General features: G+C 40.9%; 4 protein-coding genes across 6 annotated transcripts; all 4 read left to right on the forward strand.

Moving 5' to 3' along the window:
• The first annotated feature begins 7 nt into the window (after positions 1 to 7).
• On the forward strand, positions 8 to 4,511 carry cpb1 (carboxypeptidase B1 (tissue)). The gene is made up of 11 exons (XM_088402294.1): positions 8 to 137; positions 930 to 1,005; positions 1,082 to 1,206; positions 1,730 to 1,829; positions 1,951 to 2,052; positions 2,137 to 2,241; positions 2,305 to 2,415; positions 2,492 to 2,582; positions 2,910 to 3,112; positions 3,758 to 3,842; positions 4,132 to 4,511. Exons 1-11 carry the CDS (start codon positions 73 to 75, stop codon positions 4,317 to 4,319), a joined length of 1,251 nt encoding a protein of 416 aa, XP_088258420.1. The 5' UTR covers positions 8 to 72; the 3' UTR covers positions 4,320 to 4,511.
• A 1,205-nt stretch (positions 4,512 to 5,716) lies between these two features.
• Positions 5,717 to 15,353, forward strand: LOC148407878 (glycogenin-1-like). 2 transcript variants are annotated; one of them, XM_088402303.1, is made up of 8 exons: positions 5,717 to 5,873; positions 6,733 to 6,868; positions 6,938 to 7,112; positions 7,199 to 7,361; positions 11,385 to 11,511; positions 13,316 to 13,519; positions 13,626 to 13,698; positions 13,844 to 15,353. In XM_088402303.1, the coding sequence occupies exons 1-8, from the start codon at positions 5,867 to 5,869 to the stop codon at positions 14,018 to 14,020; spliced, it is 1,062 nt and encodes a 353-aa protein (XP_088258429.1). In that variant the 5' UTR covers positions 5,717 to 5,866; the 3' UTR covers positions 14,021 to 15,353. The 2 variants fall into 2 exon arrangements, with proteins under 2 accessions (XP_088258429.1, XP_088258428.1); XM_088402302.1 differs by lacking the exon at positions 13,626 to 13,698 and having other exon boundaries at positions 13,316 to 13,520.
• Positions 15,354 to 16,088: 735 nt separating this feature from the next.
• Positions 16,089 to 20,903, forward strand: LOC148407879 (intraflagellar transport protein 38-like). 2 transcript variants are annotated; one of them, XM_088402291.1, is made up of 12 exons: positions 16,089 to 16,352; positions 16,433 to 16,544; positions 17,712 to 17,796; positions 17,865 to 18,044; positions 19,076 to 19,171; positions 19,236 to 19,319; positions 19,407 to 19,540; positions 19,723 to 19,861; positions 19,958 to 20,015; positions 20,111 to 20,209; positions 20,375 to 20,415; positions 20,686 to 20,903. In XM_088402291.1, exons 1-12 carry the CDS (start codon positions 16,253 to 16,255, stop codon positions 20,839 to 20,841), a joined length of 1,284 nt encoding a protein of 427 aa, XP_088258417.1. In that variant the 5' UTR covers positions 16,089 to 16,252; the 3' UTR covers positions 20,842 to 20,903. The 2 variants fall into 2 exon arrangements, with proteins under 2 accessions (XP_088258417.1, XP_088258418.1); XM_088402292.1 differs by having other exon boundaries at positions 16,189 to 16,352; positions 17,725 to 17,796.
• Positions 20,904 to 20,911: 8 nt separating this feature from the next.
• Positions 20,912 to 25,016, forward strand: bdh1 (3-hydroxybutyrate dehydrogenase 1). The gene is made up of 5 exons (XM_088402299.1): positions 20,912 to 21,422; positions 22,004 to 22,114; positions 22,392 to 22,533; positions 22,597 to 22,749; positions 23,681 to 25,016. Exons 1-5 carry the CDS (start codon positions 21,210 to 21,212, stop codon positions 24,145 to 24,147), a joined length of 1,086 nt encoding a protein of 361 aa, XP_088258425.1. The 5' UTR covers positions 20,912 to 21,209; the 3' UTR covers positions 24,148 to 25,016.
• Positions 25,017 to 26,416: the final 1,400 nt, after the last annotated feature.

Consider the following 26,416-nt stretch of genomic DNA (forward strand, 5'->3'; position numbering starts at 1 on the left):
TTGCCGTGCGGGAGGTGTTGAGCCGGCGCTTATAAGTACCATCCGGAGGCCACGTCAGCCCCACTTGCCAACATGAGGATCCTCCTGCTTTTGGGACTGGTCGCCGCGGCCCTGGCCGACGTCACTCGCTTTGACGGGTAACATTTCCCGCTGTTCTGATCAAAAGGCAATTCCATTCTTCTTTTTGGGGTATGATGTGAGACACGCTGAGCAAATCATAGTTTTTGCTTGTGCCGCATACTGTGACAACTGCCTGCGATCCATCATGGCGGCGTCGGCTTTTGATCCAGTTCAATTAGCCTCCCATCAACTCTGAGTATTGCAATTTTCCGTGAACCGGCAAACAAGAAAGTTGTCATCAGGGTTTTTTTTTTTTTTTTTTTTACCCCCACTGTGACACAGTTTATCATTGCCGTTGTCGTCGAACTGCACTGCATCATACTGGGAGATGTTTCGTGTACTTTGCTGTCAATACCGATCAGAATTAGACACGGGTTTTCAAGGCAAAATTTGTATTGGATCTCATCTTGTGGCACGACGTTGGTCAAGTGGTTAGCACGTATGCCTCACAGTTCTGAGGTCTTGGGTTTAAATCATCTAGGCTATGGTTTTCCCTATTTGGAGGTTCTCAGACAGGGAAAGCAGAGAAAGAAGACACTAGGGAGCTGAAATTTCACCCAGATGGTGACAATATGTCAAATTTCACACTACCAGGAGTGTTTCATCCCTTGGCTAAAATACTGTGAGAATGATGTGGAAGAAAATGATTCAAATACAGCACAAGAGTGAAACGTAAATAATCTGCGACTACTCCATGGTATCTCGTCCAAATTTATACGGGATAAACTACAACTCATACGCAAACCCTAAAAAGGAAAATTTATGGATGCATGACTTATTGCATCACAAACACTTTTTTTTTCCCCAAGTGAACAAGTCCTTCGTCTGAAACCGGTGCTTGATGAACATGTGACCCTCATCAAGGATCTGGCACAAAGCATTGAGGTATACGCTTGATCTCTAAAGTACCGAAACATGAGGCTGGCAAAGATGTAGCTCAACGCGACTGTATTTTTGGCAGATCGACTTCTGGAGCCCTGAGAGCGCCGAGCAGGTGACCATCGACATCGATGTGGACATCCGCGTGCCCCCCTTGTACCAAGATATGGTGCGCACCAGGCTGCTTCAGAGTACCATGGAAAATGAGTAAGTTACCTGGGCTGGGTAATCAATCAAATTTATTTGAATTATTCTTCATTTTAAAATTAGGAGACTTGAAAATGAGCTAAAACATAAAATTGAGATTTCGGCATATTTCTAGTTGAGTGGCTTGCTTAGAATACTTACTAACCACTTGTGGCATCCATTTAATCGCCATTTTTAGAAGTTAAAAGTTCAAATTTTGAATAGAATTAACTTTTTTAGTACTAGCCATTTTAGACACACCTTTATTTAGCTTTACATTTGAGAACATTTGAAAACTTAAAATACTGTTTTACTGCTAAAAATGGTAAAACAATTGGAGTATCCTTTAGGCAAGTTATGCACAAACTATTAATGTTATGATTATGTTGAAACCAATTTTAAATCATCAGTTTTTATTTTGGTCTGAATATTTTCCATAATGTTAAAAGAAAATCAAGACTGTATTTTTGGGCCATATCACCCAGCTAGCGAAAAGACTTGGCTAAAATTCCGTTTTGAGGTTTTGTTGAATTTTACTACACAGGGTCCTGATCGATGACATTCAGGCTGCTGTTGAGGACCAAGCTGACAACAAGGCTTCACCTAGAACCCACAGCTATACTAAGTACAACAGCTGGGACAAGGTAAGAGCAAGTGAAATGAATATGTTTGGATTTACACTCTAGGAAAGGATTAGAATTAAATTTGGAGCCAAAATACACATCTGCACATGGGGCTCCCTTAAATGTTCTGGTATGGTTTTAGGTCCAGTCTTGGATCGAATCCATTTCCTCTTCAAATCCAAGTCTGATTAGCAAACAAGTGATCGGGAAGACCTACGAGGGACGCACTATGACTCTCCTCAAGGTATCAAAGTGAGGCCTTCTTACCAAATCATCCCGCCGGTGTTTCATGAACACCATTGCATCTGATAAATATTCACCATGGCAGCTTGGCAAGAAGACCAGCTCCGCTAAGCCCGCCATCTTCATGGACTGCGGCATCCACGCCAGAGAGTGGATCTCACCTGCTTTTTGCCAATGGTTTGTCAAGGAGGTACGAGCCGAAGAACCGAAGCTTCAACATAAGGTTTTCCAAAACGTTTTTTTTTGTCCTCAGGCTCTGTCTACGTACGGCAGAGATACTCAGATGACCAGCCTGCTCGACCAGATGGACGTCTACGTGCTTCCAGTCTTCAACATTGACGGCTACGACTACACCCACAAGAGCGTGTGTGCCCGTCACAATGCGGCGAGGCTCATAATCAAACAGTCCACCGATTTTGTTTGCGCTATATGATTTTTAGAATAGGATGTGGAGGAAAACTCGCTCCAGGAGGTCTGGATCCAGCTGCATCGGAGCTGATCCCAACAGGAACTGGAACGCTGGCTGGTGCAGTAAGTAGAATGAAGGCGTGTTTGGTGTTATTGTCTTTTACTTCACTTTTAAATTTTACAGAGACACTCAAGCACCTTGAAAAGTTCATTTTCTGCACGTTGTCTCCTTAAATTCTTCTTCTCAATCTCTTAAGCATTCACTAACAATTTCTAGGACAAATCAAACCAAATCACATTTTTTTACCAAGCTAATTTTGATCATTGACCTAAATTATAGATTAAGATGTTGAGCTATCAACATCAAGTGCACCAAATATCATCAAAATTTGTTAAACCCTTTTGATGATTTGGCTTGGAATCTCCCAACAACCAAGTTCTTGATTTCAGCCATCGGCGCTTCCAGCAGCCCCTGCAGCGATACCTTCTGCGGCTACAAACCAGAGTCTGAGATCGAGGTCAAGAACGTGGCTGACTTCATCCGCAGGAACAAGTCGGCCATCAAGGCTTACATCACCATCCACTCGTACTCGCAGCTGCTGCTCTTCCCTTACTCGTACACCTATGGGCTCGCCCGCCATCACAGCGAGCTGGTCAGTATTTCCTCACATGAACTTCCGTACAACTTCATCTCTCCCTGCTCCACTTCTTCTAGGATGCTCAAGTTAGTTAACACTCGCGCCTCATCTCCAGTGCTCACACGCTTAACGCATCGCTCAGCATCGCCATGTGTCACTTTTGACACTTTAAAGGAGATGAAGAACAAAAGAAGTCCCGCAGATGAGGAATTTCCTTTCCCGAGCGTGCATTTCTTGCCTTGAGTTCATTTCCTGCCAGGCGCCGCCGCAATTTCCGCAAAAATGTGTTGCAGGAGCCCATACACGTGTCTTTTGTCGTTGGCATCTGGAACGAGTTCGTGACTACTTGTCAGTCATTTTAGAGTTGATCTTGCAAGCAATTCAAGTTGTAAATTGAAGAAGACGCAATCCTCTTAATTGATTTGATACAGCAGTTCTTTTGCAGATGCAGGAGGACCTTTGGTTTTCAATGGAGTTTCGTTCCTAGACCTACAGTAGCCCAAAGACGGAACTTATAGTTAAAACACCCGTAGGAAATGCAATCTTTTCATAAAAAACATTATTATTAAAACCTCCTTTGGCCTATAATACGTGGTAGCTTGAATAATGCAAAAAAACATCATGACGAATGTGTTTTTTTTTTTCTCTTCTGTATTGCAGCTGAAGATCGCTCAGGGAGCTTCTGCTGCTCTTCGCAGTCTGTATGGAACTCGCTACACCAGTGGACCTGGCGCAGCAACCATCTGTGAGTAAAACCAAAATCCTTTGGAAAACATCACAATTTAATTTCATAGTCTGTTAAGTACCTCCACCAAGGCCCTGTTTTGCAAGCTGAGATGTTGTGGACGGTTGGTTGGTTACCGAGCCTCTTATGCTAGGGCGCGAAACTCTCCAAACTGCCACTAACAACCCAGGCTAAACTTAGCTTCCCCCCTACGTTCTCTTTCTGTATTCAGGCCTCGTTGGACTCAAATTGTTGAGCCTTCCACAAGCAAATACGCTTTCGATTAACCCTCCCCGTTGTTTGCCCTCAGACCCCGCCGCCGGAGGCTCCGACGACTGGGCCTACGACCTGGGTGTGAAATACTCCTTCACCTTTGAGTTGCGCGACACCGGTCGTTACGGCTTCCTGCTGCCCGAGTCTCAGATCAAGCCCACGTGCGAGGAGACCATGCTGGCCGTCAAGTACATCGCTGCCTATGTGCAGAAAAACCTCTATTAAAAGGAAAGCGGGAAGAGAGAAGCCGAGGACCCCCGCCAACTGGTTCTCCAGCCTTCCCCCCGGCCCCTGGCAACCTCTCCGCCATCACCAGCCCCGTATCCATGGGAACGGTCACCACCCGCCATGTTTCCGTGCTGTGCTTGACAGAATGTCAAGATGAGTGCGAACAATAAAATCAATGATCCATCCCCACGTGCTGAATCAAAGCTTTATACGTGTATGATAATAGAGTGTCTGATGCTTTGTCTGGTGGGAGGGGAGAAAATGTAAAATAAAACACTAATGTATAGCAAGTAAACACAAAGGGCCCACTATACAAGCTCCACTGAATTCAATTTTAAAATATATTGTTTGACCGGGCAGGGGTGACATTACTTATTTCAGTACTATACATTTAATCAAAGCCAGTCCATGCCTCTGGAGTGCAAAGATGTTTTTTTTTTTTTCTTTTTTTGCAACCACTGTCAAATATTGATCGTAAATTACAATTTATTAGTGAATTTCCAATATATATTTAAACATTAAATTACAAAAGCAAATCAAGATTGGTGCGCACACGCATGGCTCCACAACAGGGTTGTGAGGTGTTATTGCCCCGTCAGAAATTTGTAAAGCCTCTAGTTTAAAAGCTTTTTTAAATCCCGTTTTGCTGCAATCAAATCCCAACATCCGTGCGTGTTTGAGATGGGAGAGGTGGGGGCGAGAGAATCTTTTATTTACTTGCGTATGAGGTATAAGGTCCGTTGAATCATATTTTGTTTGTTGTTTTAATATTTTGGGGACAAACTCTGTTAAAAGTCCTTTTATATTGAAAATGCTTGCACAGCGCGTCCTCACAAAACAAATAACAAACAAAACAAAAACAATAAACAAGCTGGCTTTATAAAGTAAGTAAAGTCATGAAAATGATTTAAAACGTTCTGAGGTGAAACAGTGGGCGCTTTGTAGCATTTGCGCAAATAAAGCTGGAATACGCTGAGGAAACACATTGCGATCTTGCTTACTGTCCACAAGATGGCGATAGAGCATCACACGTACAGTAGTACACGTCTTAATTGCAATAATTTTAAAAACATTCCTCAACATGCATTATTTGGATCACTACTGTTGATCGATATTAGCATACAACTGCTAAATTAATATGGATTAATTACGCAGGACCCCCCCCCCCCCACACACACACACACACACACTCCCCCCCACATTATTATTAAATAAATATCCCAGTCCAAAAAGCCATCAATCCATCTGCTTATCCTCAGAAATGATAAATTAACTATGACGACATAATAACGGATTATTCGCCAGTGCACACACACCCCTAAAAGCCTGGAGAGTGTGTGTGTGCGTGAGCATGTGTGGACAGGACACAGCCCCCCAGTCACATGACGCTGACCACTGTCCCGCTGCTATAAATGCACCTCAGTATACTTTTGTCGCTCCTTTTCATTTCCACGTGTGTGTGTGTGTGAGTGCGTGCGTGCGATCGCGTGTGTGGTGGTGGCGTCCACGAAGCTACGACGACGTAGCTTGGACTTTCTTTCGTCATGGCAGGTATGGGACGACGGAAAGAGGCTTTTCCTCCAAATACCGCGATACTGCCCAAGGTGCGAGACGTGACACTTTTAATGCGTGCGAATAGCGCGGTTGAGGAGACTTAACACGTTCAAATGTCAATGAGTGAGTGACGTGGCGTGTGTTTACGTCATGTCGTGAAAATGCCGTCGCTTTGACGTCAAATTCGGCTGTAGCTTTTGAGTGCATATTTTTAGCACGACACCGCCCCGTGACGTCAAATGTCATTATAATTATCTTATATATGTTTTTTACATAAGTTTAAAGCAACAAGCGACATTTATTGGTGTCCTATTTCTATTAAATATTTTCATCAGGTTGAGTTTCGATTTGACATAATAACCCACTTCATTCTATCAGTGACAATGAATTATTAACGATTATTATGCTCTTTACTTCCTATATCGTCTTGGTGTACATCTGCAGTCACAAGTGACCAAATTTACATGTAATAGTATATTGTTAATGTTAGCCTGTTAGCATGTGTGCTATATGATGACGACAAACAAAATGGATGCCAAACGTCCCGGCTAAGGTAGGGGGCGCCACTGGGGGGGGGGGGGGGGGGGGGGGGGGGGCATCCCCGGAGGAGAGGGTGGACACTGGTCAAGAGTATGAATTGTTAATGTCAAGTATTGTCTGTTATTGTTTTATCCAGCCTGATATGGCCCTAAGCCCGGATATAAAATGGGTGTGTTGCATCAGGATGGGCATCTGGTATCGAACCTCTGCCAAAAAAATCACGTGCCTGACTCGCTGTGGTGACCCCAAATGGGACAACAACAAAGGCAATCATAAGAGTAAAAGGAATAAAATTGTGTCTCTTCCTCCTCTCCAGACCAAGCTTTTGTTACGTTGGCTACCAATGACAGCTATGCCAAGGGGGCCATGGTTCTGGGCCAGTCCCTGCGCCGCCACAAAACCTCCAAAAAGCTGGCAGCCCTCATCGGGCCCCAGGTGTCGGAACCATGCCAGTAAGGATGTTCCATTCTCACTCAAAGCAGCAGGCCTGTGTTGTTGTTTGACACTTGGAAAACCGTCAGGTCCGTGCTGAGGAGGATCTTCGATGAGGTTCGTTTGGTCGACGTTCTGGACAGCGGGGACGCTGCCCACCTGGCGCTGCTGAAGAGGCCCGAATTGGGCGTCACCTTCACTAAACTCCACTGCTGGACCCTCACACATTACTCTAAATGTGTCTTCATGGACGCAGACACTCTGGTGAGACCAGGAGAGCATGTCAAATAACCACGCGAATAAAAAAGTTGTGGGAGCGGCTTTTTCACTTCTGTTGGTGTACGTCTCAGGCGCTGTCGAATATAGACGAGCTCTTTGACAGAGAAGAACTGTCGGCTGCCCCCGATCCCGGCTGGCCTGACTGCTTCAACTCGGGCGTGTTTGTTTTTCGTCCGTCTGTGGAGACTTATGACAAACTCCTTCAGTACTGCACGGAACACGGCAGCTTTGACGGTGAGCCGACACGCACATTTTGTGCTAGGAAAAAAAAACCTTACTAGCTTGTTTATAGTTTTGTATACAAAGGGGTTTAAGAATATAAAACTAATGTTTTTGGTATGATACACTGACTTTTTTAAACAAGGCCATGAAGTGCTTCTTTTAACAATGCAATTGGTCTGTTATATGCTACGTAGCCAATGTAGGAAGTAGGAAAACAATTCTGGAAGTCGTAAACCAACGGTTCCTGATACTAACTGTACAGGAAATGCAACCACTGGTAAATCTTAAGACATGAAATCAAAACACTTGCAAACATACGGCCAATGTGACTGTGATAATGAATCTAAATCAGTCCGGAGTCAGCCGTGCCCAGAAGCAATCCCCTGCTTACAAATTGCCCTTTCTATAAATAGGATCAATATTGACAAACGGAACATTGCGCTACGTGGAACTGATTCGTAGCACAAACAAATGAGGAAAGTGCATATTGGGCTTGTAATTTTTTTTCCGATTATGGCTATTCGATGTAAATTAAGTCCATTTTATTTTCATTTACAACAATATACTTCATGCACCCCCACTAGTCTAAAAGTAAATAAACATTGCTTTCATGAAATTTGATTTATGTCCTTTAAACTATGTGCTCTGAGATTCAGCCTATTTATGTGTTTTGTTGCATGGCAAAGTTAATTGCATTCCAACCAAACACATGGGATCTCAGTGGAAAGGCCTGGATGTCCTCTACTGAACACATCAGGACTTAGTAGGGTATCTCCAATTAGTCAAAAGTTATCAAGCAAATATAACGTTTCACAACAGTGGACAAAAATGAATAGGCTGGGTCTTAGGAGGATAGTACATTGTGAACATCACATGACTAAAACCAGAAAACAAGATTGTTGGGTAGATTTTGCTGCTGTATTCGTGTTTAAATTCGAATACCGTGTTTAGACTACATCATTGTGAACATCCACCTGATTCTTAGAGTCCTCAGTAACAAGAAGCTAAAGCTGCCATGTTGATCTTTTCTTTCCTTGTAAGGCCTTTATGAAGCCTGCTGCCTAAAAAAGCAAGCCCCACACCCCCACCCTTCACCTCACAGTTTTTTTTTCAAATGAGGGACGTTCACTCTCAGACCGTGCAGCCATTCTAGCACCGGTGTACCGTAAATGACGTGCAATCATCAGTCCGGCCTCAGATTTACGACCGGGATCAGCGCTCAGTGCACCAAAGTTAAAGCTGTTGTTCACCAGAGCGTTTTTGCGTGGGCTGAGTCACGAGCGGAAATTGTTTTGACCTTTTAGCTGGGACCACACTTAAGCTTTCTATCACTCTACAGATTATGAATGATATTTTTAAAAAGTAACGGATATAGCCATGGAATCGGGTGCTTCCTATCCCTGCATTCCAAGCTCCAAATGGGAATTGATATCTGACAATAAATTGGCAAGACATCAACCACTTTTCAGATTTGCATGAGCACACGTGGCATAATTAATTTCCTATTGTCCTGCGTCTAAGACTCAGACAAATTTGTTCAGGATTAGCAATAATACTGATGATATTGAACTGGATTACAATTATCAGCCTAAATTGTACCAGAAAATTGTGTAGGAAAAACTACATTGCTTGAATGGAATCTCCTCTGTAAGACTTAAAACCAAGCACAGCATGAACCAAACGGCACCTTAACCTCTTTTCCACATTGCATGAATGTAAGCTGAGTCAGCTATGCGTTGGCCTTAATGGCTGGCCAGCCCCCCCCCCCCCCCCCCCACTCTGGGACATCATGTACAGACTTAGAAAGGAACGTTAATGAAGCATGTGCTTAAAGTTGACTGCGAATATTAGCAAAGCGGCCCGTTACCTGAATTATTTCCATCCCTCGAGGGATAATGCCATTTTGTCGGAAAAAAGGAAGCGGTAAACTGCACAAGGTGTCATCGCCATAAAGCAAATGAGGGATGAAACGATGCGCTTGAAACTTTTCTAAAGCAACGGAAGTCAATTAAGACGCCAGAGCTAACTACCTTCCTCGCTTGATGACTTACAAGCATTATTTGAAGAATATTTCACTACGGGAAGTTGTATATCGCTACTATAATGGGGTAAGGGGCAATTAACAAAAGAAGACATTATAGCCATTATAATCTTTAAAAGTGTGCGACGCACCCCCGTTGCCATTTAACAGATGCTTTGAGTGTAAATGTGTTGGGGTTTTTTTTGGTTTGTTTTTTTTTTTATGAAGGAAAATGACTCATGAAACGTTGTAGATGCAATTAAACCGTGAAGAATGGTAGAAACTAATCAAAAATCCGGGGTGCGCCCACTCGGATGTTTTCGCTTTAGGCTGATTGTTTGTCATTTTCGAAATGCGTTAGACAAAAAAAAATAAAAAAAAGTTTCGATACAGGCCCTGCACCCTACCTGCTACACAATGTTGCCCTCGGGAGTGGATGAAAATTGACAAAAAGTTTGGAGTTTAATTCACTCAGACAGAAATGGAGCTTTGAAGAACTCCATTTACTCTGTAATCTTCACTCGCTTTAACATAGGTGTCAAAAATCCAGTCCTCGAGGGCCGGTATCCTGCAGATTTTCCGGTTTTCTCTCCTCAACGCACCCGATTCAAATGATAAGCTCATTTGTAAGCTCTGGGGGAGCTTGAAAATCATCCCAATCAGGTGTGTTTAGGAGAGAAAACCGGAAAGCCTGCAGGATACCGGCCCTCGAGGACTGGAGTTCGACACTTGTGCTTTACAATATGCTGCCAAATCTGATGTCAACTATCAAGTGTCCATCCATAGGCCCTTGACGTATTTTGACAAGGAGATCGTTTTTCCCCGACAGCGGGCGATCCGTCATTGTCAAACCCCCATTTAAACAAATTTATGGCGGGCCGAAAGTAAGCAAGCCTCGATATTTATAGCAACACATTGATCTTTGATATTTGCCACGGTGAGGAAGAGGGTTGGGTGTCACCTGTAATGCTCATGTGACACATACTATAAGGTCTGGCCAGCAACTGTGAAAACTAGCGATAGACTCTGAAGTGCTTATTAGAAAGCAGTGTTCTCGCGACTCGGTGTTAGGTAGGGTACTTTTATATGAGGGTTAGGAGTTAGTTTTATATGCCTAGCCTCGGTCTTATAGAATCTCTTATAGAAACATCACTCCAGAATCGAAGGTCTTTTTTTACATGTGACCAGGACTATTTAAACCCACGTGTTCTTCCCTCCTTGGTGTGTAAAAAATTCTGTCCACATGACTTTATTAAAAATTCTGCAAATCGGATTCGTCAAGCCCTGAGGCAGCAGTAGAGACGCCAAATTCTGTCCAATCAAAAAGCGATTCCGTCTCTCAACATCACTGGCGTCGGGGAGGAAATAGAGTAATGGCGGAAATCTCCGGTTTATGCTTGCTACACGCAAACGCAGCTCCGTAGAATTTGGGGAATCTCCACTTCAGCAGGAATTTTTGAGATCTTTTGATGGGGAAAAAAAAACTGCTTGGGCACGTATAGTAGATGGGGCAAACCGGAGACTTTTACTACCCATTAGCAAGAACCCCAGCTACGTTTAGACCAGTGGTGTCAAACACATTTTTATTTTGGGCCGCATTATAGTGATAGTTTCTGTCAGAGGGCCGGAATGACTGTGAATTCAAATACATTTTAAGTGTGTAGATCACACATTTACCAAGATTTGATATCAGAAGTCGGCAAAAATTGTTCAAAGGAGATTTGGAGAAAAGGAAAATGTTTGTTTTTCTTCCCCCAAATTTTTAAAAGTTAAAGACAACTTGCAATTTTGGTTTTTGTAGTCAGAAACCTGAAGTCACATCAGCATTTCAAGGGCCACAAAAAGTGAGGTGGCGGGCCGGATCTGGCCCCCGGGCCTTGACTTTGACACCCGTGCTTTAGACTATGACTAAATAAAATTCCAACTTTGGGACAACGTGTCATCGGCTCAAAAGACAAGTTATATTCTGAGCTAACGGTGATGCCGATTTCACGGTCGTCTCCAATCTGTTTCAGGGGGAGACCAAGGTATTCTGAACGGCTTCTTCAGCGACTGGGCCACGGCTGACATTTCAAAACACCTCCCCTTCATCTACAATCTCAGCAGCATCGCCATTTATACGTACCTACCGGCCTTCAAGCAGTATGTGTCTCAACCGTTTGGTGCGGGGGGCCTTGAATACTCGAAGCGGGCAAAGGGGAGGAGGCGTGTCAGATAAACGGAAAAGACCAAAGTCGTCACCCCCGTCGGCCACGTAGCGAGAAGAGCCGTAGGTCACTAGCTTCTTTTTAAAGTTGCGGCGTAAGAAAACGTAAAATGGCACTGCGGCAAAAGAGTCCGCGTAAGCTGTGACGACGCATAAGCCAATCGTGAGCTCGTAATCACATGCTGACATGGAGTTCGGGGCAAGATGAGTAGTGGAACGCCTGCGACGGCGGATAGGGTTTCCGCCCCAACAGCTGATAGCAAATCCCCAAATAGAGCCGTTTATTTAAAGACCTTTTATGTTTACCACTCAGCCAGGTCATTGTGCGTCCAATCTTCTGTCCTTGTGGCCGGACGTAAACCTTATTGACAAGATGAGGTTTTGTTTTTCCTGGCGACGTGGCGGGAATGACGAATAGCAGGAACGATGAAGGGGTTTTTACGAGTCGCGCTTGTCATCTTTTGCGGCGCTCCGGCTAAAGAGCAAACATCAAAAAGGCAGAGGATATGCGCTCATATATACAACGGCGACGTCGTCGCCATCGAACACGAATCCGCAAGACGCTGGGGTTGTTCGTCGTACGTTTGAGAACATTTTTGAGAATACATTTTTTTGTAGTTGAAATACAAGTCGAAACACGTTGAGGCACAGAAATTCGTCATTTTGTATATAAAAAGTTAAAGGAGTGAAACAAGTTGAATGGAATAAAGTGGTGATTTCGTCCAGTCATGTACTTGAGATTCAAGATGTAATTTGAGATTATACTAAGAGAATAAATACTATATTATGATAAGTAAGTTAAGATCAAAGTTGTAATACTCTACTTAGGGGAATTATGTCAAATTTGTGATTTGCTTGCACAAAATCGGGCTTATGTCGCTGAGATTAGTTTGGCGTTATTGACGAAAAAACTTTTTTTGACAGAGATGTCGATTTGGGGATTTCTGGCAAAACAACCTTCTTAAGGTCTTGACTCATTTCCCAAGAGCACAGAGGTTAAAATTTGATTAAATGAAGAATGAGAATTTATGAATTTCAATTTTCATATTCAGACACATTAGCCGAATTTTGTGAAAATTTTGTGGGGGGTTTTTTTCATTAGGATAAAAAATTTTGATGTGAGGGGGGGAAAATGACAAAATTATATATCGTCCAGATCAAAATTATCAGATTACAAAAATAAAAGCGAAATATTTGTGAAAAGTAATTAATTTGTTATCGTTTCAGAAAAAAAATGTATTTATTTACCCACTGCACCAATTACACTACTAGACAGTCAAAAAAAAACAATAACTGACATTTATATATATATACATATATATATATATATATATATATATATATATATATATATATGTATATATATATATATATATATATATATATATATATATATATATATATATATATATATATATATGTATATATATATTATATATATATTATATATATAATTTGTGTGTAAAATGTCAAATTTTGAGAATGAACTTGAGAAAAACGTTATGTACTATTTAGGATTTTAAAAAATTCCATTGAGAAAAATGTTCATACATTTGAGGAAACATTTTCATCTGAGGGAGCCAGTTAAAGCGTCATATATATTTTTAAGAAACTTTAAAAGTAAAAGTTGGACTATTACTAGGTCATATATTCTGTGGGAAACATAGTATAATATTTACAATATTTCTTTCCAGGGAGGGTCATAAGCAAATACATGGATTCTGCCCGGTCTCATTTCAGCTACGGCGGCAAAGCTAAAGTGGTCCACTTTTTGGGGAAGACAAAACCTTGGAGCCACGGCTTGGACGCCAAAAGCAAAGGGATATCTGGCGGCGAGCACCCATCCTTCCTCCTTGACTGGTGGGCCTTGTACTCCTCCAGCGTTGTGCCTATGCTTCAGGAGCAATACGGAGACCAGCCCTTCCACACGGAATGCGTCGAAGAGGTAACTAAATCCTCTACAATTCTGACTTATGACGTGCTTATGATGCGCTTTTATTTTTTTTAATCATGACAGATGATGTAAATATGATTGTTGTTATGTATTTCTGGTGGTGGACGATGTCCCTGCTTTTCCTGTAAAGTTCCCCTACAGTGACATGGTAACTTTTGGGAGAGCACAGGTATGCAAGAAGCTCAACGCAAGCTTGTAGGCTTAGCTGCAACTTCACACCAGAGCTTCTGCGGAATTCATTTGCTCTGGCTATTCTTTTTTTTAATGTATTATTTTAGTTTGGACTCACGGGTTGTCTTCAATGATTTCCACAGGCTATGGAGGAGAACTTGGCGTCCATGGCCGCGGCGGTCCACTTGTCGGCACCCCCGCAGGAGCCGCAACCGTCTTCCGAGGAGCGCAAGCAGAAATGGGAGCAAGGCCAGGCGGACTACATGGGGACGGACTCTTTTGACAATATCAAGAGGAAGCTTGATCATTTCCTCAAATGAGGGGGAAGTAGAGGGTTGCACTTACACTGCCGCAGCGGACACGCACGACAGGTGCGCCTCAATATAGTCGAATATGCTAGAATATTTTCTTTATTCAAAAAGTGAAATTTACCCACAGAGGAACACTGCATTTTCGTGCTCCGGTATTTGTGAGTTATTTCCACACTTCCCAATGAATTGAAGCTCTTTATTTGGACAAAAGTAATGCTTTGCCACTATGTTATGGCAACTAAAACCTTTTCCGCAAAAGGGCGTCAATCATTTTTTAGATTTTCGCTATTTGTGTCATAGCGCGATCCTGCAAATAACAAAATGCTATGGGCAATTTCTATCTAATTCCAATAATAAATATAACTATTGTTTTATATGTGATATTTTAAGTTCTTGGGTTCATAAATGTTGGTTGAAGCGAATATCATTAAAATTATAACAAATAATCATTGTGTATTTCACTCCTTTTGTTTACACGTTAAGTATTCATGCAGTGAAGACTCTCCGTTATAACCCTGGCTAAACTTCCACTTGTTGGATTCAAAAAGTGAAACTTGTACACAGAGGAACACTGGATTTTTGTGCTCCAACATTCGTGGATTATAAACTATTTTCTCCCTCCCAATGATTTGAGGCTCCTTATTTGGGTGCGCTCTTGTAGCAATTATTATTATTGAACTATGTATCTGGCTAGTGAGGAGTTCCACATAAAAAAAAAAATGAGCTGGTGTAGTTTTGAAAAGTGAGCAGTGAATATACAGAGGATTGTTATACTGTATTGCATTTTCTTGAGATTGTTATTTTTGAGGTTTACGGTATTCATCATAAGACAGAAAAATAATGCAATTGTTCGCTCCAGTTGTAGTGCATCTATATTTAACATGTTTCACTTTTTCAATCAAACTGCTGGAATAAATGAACTTTTCTGTCATACTGGAATTCCTTGAGCTACACCTGTAAAGCATCCACCAGCCTTACTCCACTAATATCCAAAGATAGCAGTGTTAAAAGGTTCATATTCTGCCATCATTTTTATTTTTGCTTGCCAAACGCTGCCATAGGATATCGCGTTGAACAAAGCCTTTCTAACTACCTTTTGCACGCGAAATATAGCATTTATCTATACATCGTCATTTTTGCCTTTTTATTTCAAATTAAAAAAAGCCATCTGCGTAGTTTCACAAGTTCTGTCGAACTAAATGGATCAAATGTTTACAGCACTTGTGGAAGCCTCATGAGCATGTGCATGCTATGCTGTACATTTTGACAATTTACTTGACCAGGATGTGTGACAATATTTATCATCCGGAAAATAATAAATAAAAAAAAACTAGAATTGAAATGTGCTCAAATGTGTTTATTTTAACAATATACAACGTGTTGTGGTACTTGACTATTTTTTGTGATTGAAACTTAGTAATATGTTTACTGTACATGATTTGTACACAACCATCATGTTTTGCATATTTTTTACTATTTAAACATGATAAATCTGCATGGTTTTTAGTAGTAGTGCTTCAATTTCTACCCCTTGCTGTTGATTTTGGTTAATATTGGACATTTCTAGTCATACAAGTCAAATATTTTCAAGATACAAAATTTTATGAGAGCTGTATTTTTTGTTTATGTAAAAGTGCATACCGTATCTTCCACATAAAAAAATAACAAGATAAAAAGTATTTTTTTATTAGATGAGTCCTAATCTATAATTATTAAGATCTCAACTATACATATTAATAAAATAAAAACCTCAACCACAAATCTATCATTGTAAAATGGCTCGTCTTCAGAAAATATATATTTTTTTTTATATGTTATTAATATTGCATGCACTGGATCAAATAGTGAGCTACTGTATTTCTAATTATTAAAATAAAACATCCTTAAGTAAATATACTAAATCATGTATACTATATCACCCTATTTTGCTTTTATACCCTATTATAACTTTTATCATGACATCCTCAATGCTAAATAACGGATTCACACAATTAGTTGTTGCTTTTCTGTTGCCTGGGCAACGCTTTGCATTGTGGGTGTGACCAGCCTTTTGGCTGCAAACGTAAACAAAAGCTTTGCAGTCGTCGTCTCGTCGTTGCAGCGTTGCGCAAGACATGTTTGCAAAGGCAGAAAGTCGACAGAATAAAAAAAAGAGCGAGATCACAAAGGCGAAACGGAACACGTCTTTGTTGTCTTAGAAATGGACAATTTAGCGTGGTTATTTATATCGAAAATGAAAAGATGATGTGCAATTATCTCAAGTTTTTCATTGTTGGATTTTATTTGCGTACCCTCGATTTTAATTTCCCCATTGGCAGGATGTCTTATAGAGACTTGCAAAGTAAGTACTAGTGCGTGCTAAACTGATCCAATATCTAAAAATATACGTAAAGCACGCCGCTGAAATGATTTCTTTGCTAGATTTTACAGAAATGATGAGAGCGTTGGGCTTTCCTCGCTTGATCTCTGTGGAAAACTTCCGAACGCCCAACTTCACGCTCGTAGCGGAAATACTAATATGGCTTGCTCAGTGGTATGTTTAAAAACATCGATATTCATTCATTAAATATATAAGATGTTAAGTATATAATAGGATATTTTGGACACATTTGAACAACGTTACGTGTCAACTTGTTGGCTATATATTGTCATATTTATGCAATTTTCAATTCCATAGACAAGACATTTTTACTTTTTTTTCCGCATATGCCAAATCCCAGGGATTTATTTATATCTTTTTCTTTTCTTTTTTTTTTTTTTTTTACAGTGATTGGCTGAATGAATGTCTGAAAATGCCTGGCTAAATAAATTAAATATTAAAGTCATTAATTTAATCACTTTTTATACATATCACAGGAGTCAATTAATACTTACTTTTTAAAGTAAAGTAATTGAACTAATTAATCACTTTATAGTCTGAGTACATACAGCAATCAATTACTTTCGTCCTTATACCCAAAGTAAAGTTTACTACCTAATAAAAATACCTAAAGTGCTTTCTACTAAGTAATAAAGTACTTTAGTACTTGTACTTGAATTAAGTATTCAATTACTTTAGTACATACTGAATTACCTAACCTTTAGTAACTAGTAAATATAGTACCTAAATTAATCGATTACTTTGGCACCGTGTACGAAAGTAATCAGTTATCTTTGTACTTGAGTACTTTGTCAAATAATTTAGTACATATATCCCAAGTAAACTTTAGTTCCTAAAGTGAAAATATATATTAGTACTTGAGTACTTTGTCAATTACTTTGGTATTTATTACCTATATAAACTTTAGCGCCTACAGTAATCGATTACTTTAGCACCAATTAATTTTAAACTTTTTTTACATTAAATCATCTCGTTCATTAGTACTTAGAGATTACTTTAGTATTTGATTCATTAATTACTTAACTCACCGGTCATTTCTAGAACCACCTTTAGCCTAACACTTATAAAAATAAAAAAAAATAATAAATTAAGTACCTGTACCTGGGATTGAATGTGTGAACTCTTTAAAAACACAAACAAACAAAAATATCCTTGGGATTGAATGAGATAAATATGCAAAATCAATATTTCAATTTCTTGTATCTATAATTACTGCTGAGGAGAGAACAGGTTTCCCCATTGTGGTATTAAAGACATCATTGCACCTAATTCCTGCTATACATTTATGAACCCATTCTCCCTTTCTCCTCTCTAATATAGTTATGACCCCCAGATGGAAATCGCAACTGAAATGAACACAGAGTCAGACCGAGTTTTCCTCATCAAGAGTGTTGCGCAGTTCATGGTAACAACTCAAGTTTAAAATGAGTTTTTTTTTTAACCTTTTAACGAATTTGCCTGTCCATGTCACAGGCGACCAAAGCTCACATCAAAATGAACACCAAGCGCCTTTACCAGGCTGACGGCTACGCAGTGAAAGAGATGTTAAAGATCACATCGGTGCTGTACAACGCAATGAAGACCAAGCAGATGGCCCAGGAGGAGCGAATGGAGGACGACAACGTCAAAATCAAGTTTGAACTGGGCAGTCGAGTGAGAACGTTTTTTCTTATATCATAACTTTATTGTATTGGTTATGTTTTGAAAGTCTTTTTATGAATGAAAGTCAAATCAAGCACTACCACTAGGGGGCAATGTTTCCCACATGTTTGCATGACAAAAGCCTCTTGTTTTCTCACCCTAACATATTATTTACCAGTGTGAAATGGCATTGAGTTTCTCACCTGATTCCTAATACTTGCAGTGCTAGCTGTCAATTCAAACCCAGTTACAAAGAAAACGATTGGCAAAAAATTTGAATAAATTCAGTGTGAAATGACCAAAAATGACATTTTGACTGCTAATTGATTTAAATTTGCTTAAAAGTAAATAATATGCTGGGTTCTGACTAGGCTTATTTTTTCATTGGTCTGCACTCAGCAAGTAGGTTTGCTGTGTTGCCCTGTGTGCCAAGTTTTGCCATTAATTATTTTTTATTTTATTTATTTTAGTGTCAAGCCTTTAAGCTTGGGTTTTATACTGCTTGTTTAAAAAAAGGGCAATAAATAGACTTGTTTGTTCAAACGATGAATAATCGAGATTTCAATATTGACCAAAATAATCGTGATTATTATTTTGGACGTAATCGTGCAGCCCTACATTGTAGTATTAATTAATACACGTAGAAGTTGAATGATTGATTTGAAAACAAAAAAAAAATAAAAAGCAACCATCACTCATTGGTAGTTAATTTTAAATCAATTTTTTTTCAAATATAATTGTGCATTTGTTTTTTTTAAAGAATGACTGTGCATATTTACTTTATTTTTATTTAAGTGCCTATATTTCAGTTTAAATTGGATGCGATCAATCAGAAAGAATTCAAAACCTGTTTTGCTCATTAAACTGTTTTTATCATGCAGAAAAATAGATGTAATTTCTGTAATTTCAATTCCGTGAAACCGCAATATGTTTGCTCAAGGCTATCATGCCGTCAGATTCTCATTATGTAGCATCACTAAGCATATGATGTTTAACGGATCTTTAGATTTGAACTATTTGGAACGTCCTTCCTTTTTTCTCAGATTTCGGATCTGAAAGCAGCTCGGCAGCTGGCATCAGAGGCCACGTCGAAAGGAGCGTCTCTATATGATTTATTAGGAAAGGAGGTGGAGCTAAGGGTAAGGGAGAGTAATCACCGAGCGCTAAATGTCGTTACGGTTAATATTTTGTGTTTTTCTGAAGAAATTGAGGACGGCTGCCATCGCAAGACCTTTAGAAATCAGTGAAACAGAAAAGGCTTTGAGACATGCTATTAAGGAAGTCTTGGTTTGTATCTACAACGCTTGAGGTTTAAAAATCTTGTTCGATCATTTCCTTCGCGCCGTAGCCTCAACTTTTTTTTCCTCGATTAAGGAAAATGTGGAGAAGACAAAAGTCATGATGAGGAATGTTGTTTCTGACGTTGCCAGTCTGGATGCCAAGAAAGAAAAGAAACATTGGCAGTTGGAGATGAATCAGAGGAGACTCCAGACACTGCAAAGTGTCAGGTTATTTGTCCGGTTTTAAACCTTCTAGAATTTGTGAAATTTGCTCAAAAATCGCCACGTCACAGAACTGTATCATTTACGGGTGTCAAAATAGGAAATTATTTACGAGATTATCACGAAATTTCCTCGGAAATTGTGTCGTTTATCAAGCAAGACTTTCTCTCGCGGTTTTGATCTCTCAGGCCATTGTTCATGGATGAGTATGAGAAGATCGAGGAGAAGCTGGAGGAGCAGTACAAGCTGCAAGTGGAAAACTTTGCAAACTTTTATTACCTTGAATGGCAGCGAGAAAAACAGCACAAACAAGAGAAAATGTTTGAGGTGTGTGACTGTAACAAACTTTTTTTTTTTTTTTTGCTAACAGAAAATGATGTCTTAATCACAGGATTTTTAGGATGCTTTCCTTTATATCTACAGGAAGAAAATAATCAAAACTGGATGCAGCAACAGACGGAGAATTATGGGGATTCTACAGGTTCACGTGAAACAAACACTGCCTCAAATTTGCTCACTTAAACTTGCAGTGCTGGTAACTTCTGGAAATCTAAAATGCGTTTGTGTGTATTACAGTAAATGAAGAGGACAATGTTGAGGGCAAAGGCCTGGATGAAGACACTGATGACTGTCAAACTTCTAATCCGAGGCTTACTCTAAATGACATTGTGGCAGGTAAACAAATAATTGATCCAGATGTTAGTTTCCAGATTAAGCTCCTAAATACACAAATCTTGCTATTTTACATTTGCAGTTTATCATCGCTAAAAATACAGAAGAGCTCCAAAATGCATTTATGACTCCTGTTTACATGGATTTCTTATGTTTTCTTATATTTAGGAACAGCCATTGGGAGCATGCTGGGTGGTGAAAGTGATGAGGTAAATTTATAGTAATATTAAAAATATATTGTTTGTTCCACGTAATTCTTTTTATGTTCATGATATAATTATAGCCGTGGACATGAAAAGTCATTGAACTCCGTTCATGGGATATTTAAGCAATTTAAACCAGACATTATTGATTATTTGATGGTGATATGTTTTCATATTTACTATCATTTGACCGTGAATGAATTTCAATTTGTATAGAAAGCCTACACGGGTGTTGAGATTGGCATTGATTTGAGATTGTGTAATCGTACTTTTCAGTCAGATGACAGCGAGACGGATGAAGAAGAAGAAGAAGAAGAAGACGAGGGCATGGGGTCAGATAGCGCTTTGGAGGGTCCAGAGGCAAGGGCAGTTTGCGCTTCCAGGGAAGACATGAGTCGCCATCTGCTGGATAAGAGTGATGATGACTTTTAAATTCAGGTTAAATTCAAGCATTTCTGTGGGTATTCGCAACTATTTAGACAACATTTCTTCTTTTTTTTAATTTAGTTTGTTCGTCTCAAAAAAACAAAACAAATGCTTATGAAAACAATGTGGACTCGTTGGCGTTGGACGAACCTGACACGAATGAAGATGGTTCACGTGCATGTACTTCCGGTTTCGCCTTCAATAGTTTATTTAATTCTTGCTCATTTGTTTTGGTGGCTGTACTGGCACCCGACAAGCAGTAAGCGATTAAATAAATACCTTATTCTATAGCGACACTTTGACGAGTTTTTATTTTACTAAACCATGTCGTCAGAGAGGCGTGTCCCGGAACGTAAAGGCAGCATTCGGCTAAGATGGCGCCGCTGCCCGCGCTTCGAGTGTGCCTTCTCGTCTGCTTCTCGGCGCTGGTGACCGTGTCACTGGGTTTCGGGCTGCCGGCCCTGCTGAACGCCGCCACGGCTCTGCTGGGAGCGCCGGAGGCGAGCGTCAGCGAATGCGTGGTGGTCACCTATTTATTCTGCGTCCTGTGCGTCGCGACACCTCGGATCCCCAGAGGACTGGTGGAGGTAACGAGTGGGGCCGTGAACGCATCACGGTCTACATTATTGGGATACGGACTGTTCTCCAACGATATGAAATTAATTTGCTCGAGTAAATGCAATGTATTTTTTTTTATGTTAGTAGAAAAAGATCGATCAAAAAAAGTTATTCGTTCAAAGAAATGTTTTGATTCTGATAGAAGTTGAAATCTTAAGTTTCAAGACAAGTACATCATTCTAATGATATTACTGCATTTACTACTGTAGAAGACACTTTTTCTTCTTTGGGAAAAAAAAGCTAGTTTCTATCCGATCCTACCATATGGTAAAAACTCACCTGTTTGCAGATCTCTGCATCTTTTGGGCTGTAGTTGTAACACCCTAATAAGCCAGAAGATGGTGCCACACTTTTTTTTATGTCAAAGAAGTTTGTTAAAGTTGCATTTACTGTATAATACATTTAAGAGCCTCACTTTTCTGTTTTATTCCTCCTAATTTGCCCAAGCTACGGCTTGCAGAACCCCAGAGTCTAAGGAACCAAGTTTGAGAACCCAGTGCCTCAAGTGATAGAGTACATCAGCACTACATTGATGTTTTGTTTGGTGCAGGCAACGGGCAAAGCGGTATTCATTACAGGTTGCGACAGCGACTTTGGTCTGGCTCTTGCCCAACATCTGCACAAACTTGGCTTCACCGTCTTTGCGGGATGTCTCCTTAAGGTGAGTGTGGCAATCGCCTGCATAGTAATTTCAATGAAAGCTTTATAGGAAAAATGTTAGAATTTAGAAGAATCAAAATGAGATTTTACAATGTGTTTTATGGAAGGTTTTAGGGCTCCTAAAATTTCAAGACAGGAGTCTGGTTTCAAAGTAGGGTCATGAGGATACAATGTCATTTGATTCCTGTGACCGTTCAAGCCTTAATGACAGTGATCATATGTAGTTGTTTGATGTTTTGACACAATGAGCTACAAAATGGAGGATAGTTTCCTTGCAGGATAAAGGTGGAGAGGGTGCCAAGATTCTGGAGGAGTTCCACTCAGAGCGCATGAATGTGATCCAGCTGGATGTGCGCAGCAATGAGCAGGTGACCAGAGCAGCCCAGTTCGTCCGAGACAACATGGAGGACACGGAGAGAGGTAGAACAAATCCAGAGTCAACGGAACTCTGGGTAACCTTTTAGGTCTGGGTCCACCATCCAGGTCTGTGGGCGCTGGTCAACAATGCCAGTGAGTCAACATTCGGAGGGGTGGAGTTCACCTCCATGGATGCCTACAAAGAAGTTTCCGAGGTCAACCTGTGGGGCACCATCCGGGTCACCAAAGCTCTTCTGCCGTTCATTCGCCGAGCCAAAGGTGAGGGCGACAAGTCTATTCAAGAATTACAGCTTTGGTTTTTGCATCGCTAGCATTCCAGTTTCCCACCTTCTTCCATGTCGCTGACACCTACTCCACTTCAAGGATAGTATCTTTACTTTGGTCTCTGGAGATCAGGCTCCAGGTGCATTGGGACAACCACTAAATGATCTCATCCCATCTCTATTAGTTACTACCTGGTAGATGCATCTACCGTGTCTGGGTTATTTTACGCTTTATTTAGCGCTTTGTTTAGCTATAACACCGCAAAAAAGGAGCTATTCTAGTAATTTATTATACTGGTTATATTGGTCGCCCATCAAAAGCTTTTATTTTGAAGTTCGGTCCTAGTAGATGTGGCTCAGCTTCAACCCTCACCACTTTTTTTTGTCATCACATTACAAAGGTCATAAGGTCATTACAAAAGTCATTCAAGCTTTGATTAAATACGTAATTATGCTGTCATTGTATGATACGGCAAAAGTTTACGGTGTTAGCATTAGCAGCTAACTACTTACAGTATATACAGTGTACGTGGTACATTCACATTTCTCTTGATGTTTCGTCCAAAGTTTGTCATTTTGGCGCATCCCTAGCGTTAAATTTAACACCTGACACAAATTTTTCATCACGAATCTGACCTCTTTGTGTAAAAGGCTTTTTGCTTGCGAGGCCGTCCGTCTAAATTAGCGTGTGACAATTTGCTTTCCAGGGGTTTGGAATATACGCGTCGCGTTTGGTCGGCTCCTTGTGGTCTGCAGCCCTTAAGACGCTAACTTGTGAAGTTTCAGGCCACATTCCAATCAGGGATAATTCTCTTAAGACAGCTCAGCTTTGGACCCAACGGCTACTATTGTATTTTAGTTGAAACAATGTCGATATTTAGAAGAGGAGGACATTCTTGGGTTCAACTGTTGCGTTTCTCTCCCAGGTCGCGTGGTAAACATGTCCGGCTTGCACGGTCGGATGGGCAATATCGCTCAGTCGCCTGTCTGTGTGTCCAAGTACGGCGTGGAAGCGTTCTCCAACTGCCTGCGCTACGAAATGAAACCTTGGGGTGTCAAGGTGTCCGTCGTCGAGCCGGGGAACTTTTCCGGCGCCGCGGGCGTACCGAGCCGCGACGTCTTGGCCGGCACGGCCAACAAACTGTGGGCCGAGGCCTCCCGGGACGTCAGGGAGGATTACGGGAAAGCCCGGTTTGATCACATCATGGCACTGATGCGCTCGCAGTGCAATGGCCGACAGAAGGACATGAGTCCCTTACTGGACGACACGGTGGACGCGATTATGTCCAAGCATCCGTACACGAGGTACAACAGCATGGAGCCGCACCGGTGGATCCGAGTCCAGCTGATGACGCACCTACCGGCGCCACTGTCCGACTTGCTATATTTCTAACTGGCAACATTCCAGTTCAAGTACTTCCTTTTCCTCAGCACTTGAAGCCTTTCACTGATCAAGCCTTAAATGTCAATCGTTTTTTCAAAAGTAAATTATTGCGCTTTGTATTGTGTTTGTCGGAGCCCCAGGTGTGACACGCAAAATGTGGCGATAGGTTCAAAAACTACAGCGGTACCTTGACTTAGGAGTTTCATTTGTTCTATGACCGAGCTCCTAACTCAGTTTACTTGCTTTTCAGAAGGTTTTTGGAGCTCACCCCCAACCAAAAATAATATCCAATCGTCATCCCTGTCCCATCGTTTATAGCTGGGCCTCTACCTCATCATCCCTACAGAAATGTGCCACGTTTGCTGACTGTGGCTACAAAATGATTATTTTTACATCTGGGGCTCCATACATTGATTGTACTGTTGATTAAATCAGTCGCGTTTTATTACGTGCCAGCGGGAATGTAATATTTTCAGAAAAATGTGATTTACTCTGTTGGGGATCACTCATAAAACAAAACTAATACATGAAAACATATGTGCTTTCTGGCAGAAAAAAAGGTTACCAAATCCGAATTACTGTACGTGTATTTATACTAGGTCTGGTGTCAAGGAGCAACGTACATTGCCACTAGATGGCGATGTTGTATTACATCATGAAACAGCGCTATCAAGGAAATACCAAGGGCCAAACAAGAATGTTCAAAAAGCATATTTTATCTTCCCTGTACATCATAGTCAGGGGTGCGTTATTTAGCAAGGACATTCTGTTTGAACAGGCAAAACTACAGACGAATAGACAATATTTTTGGTTTACTACGTATTGTAAATTTGAATTACATGCGTGATAATCGTCATCCAAATAAATTCACAACTGTTTTTCTGTAGTTTTCGATTTACGTACGAATCCGGGCTACGTATTGTGGGAACGGTTCGTCAACCTTTTCAAAACATTTTACAATAGCAAGTCCATTAATATTATAGACAAACAGCTGTAAACCAGTCGACGTCCACTAGAGTTCAGACTTCTACAAACGTTTTGTGATACATAAAACCCCAAAACCTCTTTATATTGGGCCTGCACAATTAAACGAATATTAATCATGATCACGATATTGGTTGAGGCGATTAATTAAGTTGATCCTCGGCGATATTAACGTTTAAAAAAGTCAAGCCTGTTGCGGCTACCAGATCCTATTTTTTGTTCAGCGCCGCTGTAGGCTAAGGAGGGGAAATCTATTTGACGACACGTCCACACACTTGCTCCATTTCTTCCGGTTTATTATTATTCCGGTTTACTTAGTGATGGGTCTCTTCAAGAATCCAGTCCTTGTTTTCAGACGAACTCTTCGGACGAATCCGTTCCTGTCTGGATCCGTTTCCACAACTTTTCCAGTGGGCCATGAATTACGTGGAGCAGTGTCGTCCACGATGGTCACTAGATCTCCAGGGATAAAGTTCCGTTTGACGGCCTGCCATTTCTGCCGCTCCAGCCTTCTTTTTCTGCTTTCTTTCTTTACTTTTTCTTTTTTCTCTCCATCTGGCCACCAGAAAGCGCAACAGATCTGAGTCGTTTCTTGGTACTCGGACCTGATGAAACATAGCTGTGATATCTGCCATGAGAACTACTGGCTCCTTTCGGAACCTGCTGATGACACCAACCAGCGAGCTGGTAAGATCTGGGCCTTGAAGAAGTTGGGCGTTTAGAGACGTGCCCTGGAAAGTTGCTGCACAGTCAAAGACGACTCTCAGCTTCTTCTTCTGAGGGTGGATCCCTCCATGGTGATAAGCCTCGCTGCTCGTCCTGAGCGCATTCCGGGATTTTTCATTCAAAATAAATAACCATACATTAATTTGCAAAACACCATCAATTAATTTGACCAACACTCGTGAGCAGCAGCAGCAGCAATTAAATCACACATATAGCAAAACCATGAGCACACAGCAGTTCAGCACGTCAATAATTCACAGCAGCAATGAATTAGAATGTTCCATAAGGACACTCGCAAAACGCAAAGAACAATTTCCGTAATCCACAACAAGGCACTTGAAACGATCGTAAACAACACCACGGAAGTCAAAACGGTTTTATAATCCAACGATCGAAGTCTTCACCTCAATTCCAGCAACGAGGCTACGATGACGCAATTAATCCACCAGGGAAAGTTTTAATGTTGAACACGACGATCCTCCACTGGCTGATAGTCAATAAACTGTGCAATACCTGTTATTCCAGCGATGCTGCTTTGTTGAATCGATGCAGTGGTTACCCAGGAATT

The sequence above is a fragment of the Hippichthys cyanospilos genome, chromosome 19, assembly GCF_059441005.1.
Source record: "Hippichthys cyanospilos isolate Australia breed blue-spotted pipefish chromosome 19, RoL_Hcya_1.0, whole genome shotgun sequence".
NCBI classification, from domain to species: domain Eukaryota; kingdom Metazoa; phylum Chordata; class Actinopteri; order Syngnathiformes; family Syngnathidae; genus Hippichthys; species Hippichthys cyanospilos.

Excerpts from the sequence above, each read along its gene's own strand:
- cpb1 (XM_088402294.1), top strand. The coding sequence starts at position 73 with ATGAGGATCCTCCTGCTTTTGGGACTGGTCGCCGCGGCCCTGGCCGAC. Across the intron at positions 138-929 it reads GACGTCACTCGCTTTGACGG|TGAACAAGTCCTTCGTCTGA; the intron begins GTAACATTTCCC and ends TTTTTCCCCAAG. Across the intron at positions 2,242-2,304 it reads GCCAATGGTTTGTCAAGGAG|GCTCTGTCTACGTACGGCAG; the intron begins GTACGAGCCGAA and ends TTTTGTCCTCAG.
- LOC148407878 (XM_088402303.1), top strand. Across the intron at positions 11,512-13,315 it reads TACCTACCGGCCTTCAAGCA|CTACGGCGGCAAAGCTAAAG; the intron begins GTATGTGTCTCA and ends GTCTCATTTCAG. Across the intron at positions 13,699-13,843 it reads TAACTTTTGGGAGAGCACAG|GCTATGGAGGAGAACTTGGC; the intron begins GTATGCAAGAAG and ends TGATTTCCACAG.
- LOC148407879 (XM_088402291.1), top strand. The coding sequence starts at position 16,253 with ATGATGTGCAATTATCTCAAGTTTTTCATTGTTGGATTTTATTTGCGT. Across the intron at positions 19,172-19,235 it reads GAAAGGAGGTGGAGCTAAGG|AAATTGAGGACGGCTGCCAT; the intron begins GTAAGGGAGAGT and ends GTTTTTCTGAAG. Across the intron at positions 19,541-19,722 it reads CAGACACTGCAAAGTGTCAG|GCCATTGTTCATGGATGAGT; the intron begins GTTATTTGTCCG and ends TTGATCTCTCAG.
- bdh1 (XM_088402299.1), top strand. The coding sequence starts at position 21,210 with ATGGCGCCGCTGCCCGCGCTTCGAGTGTGCCTTCTCGTCTGCTTCTCG. Across the intron at positions 22,534-22,596 it reads CATGGAGGACACGGAGAGAG|GTCTGTGGGCGCTGGTCAAC; the intron begins GTAGAACAAATC and ends TCCACCATCCAG. Across the intron at positions 22,750-23,680 it reads GTTCATTCGCCGAGCCAAAG|GTCGCGTGGTAAACATGTCC; the intron begins GTGAGGGCGACA and ends TTTCTCTCCCAG.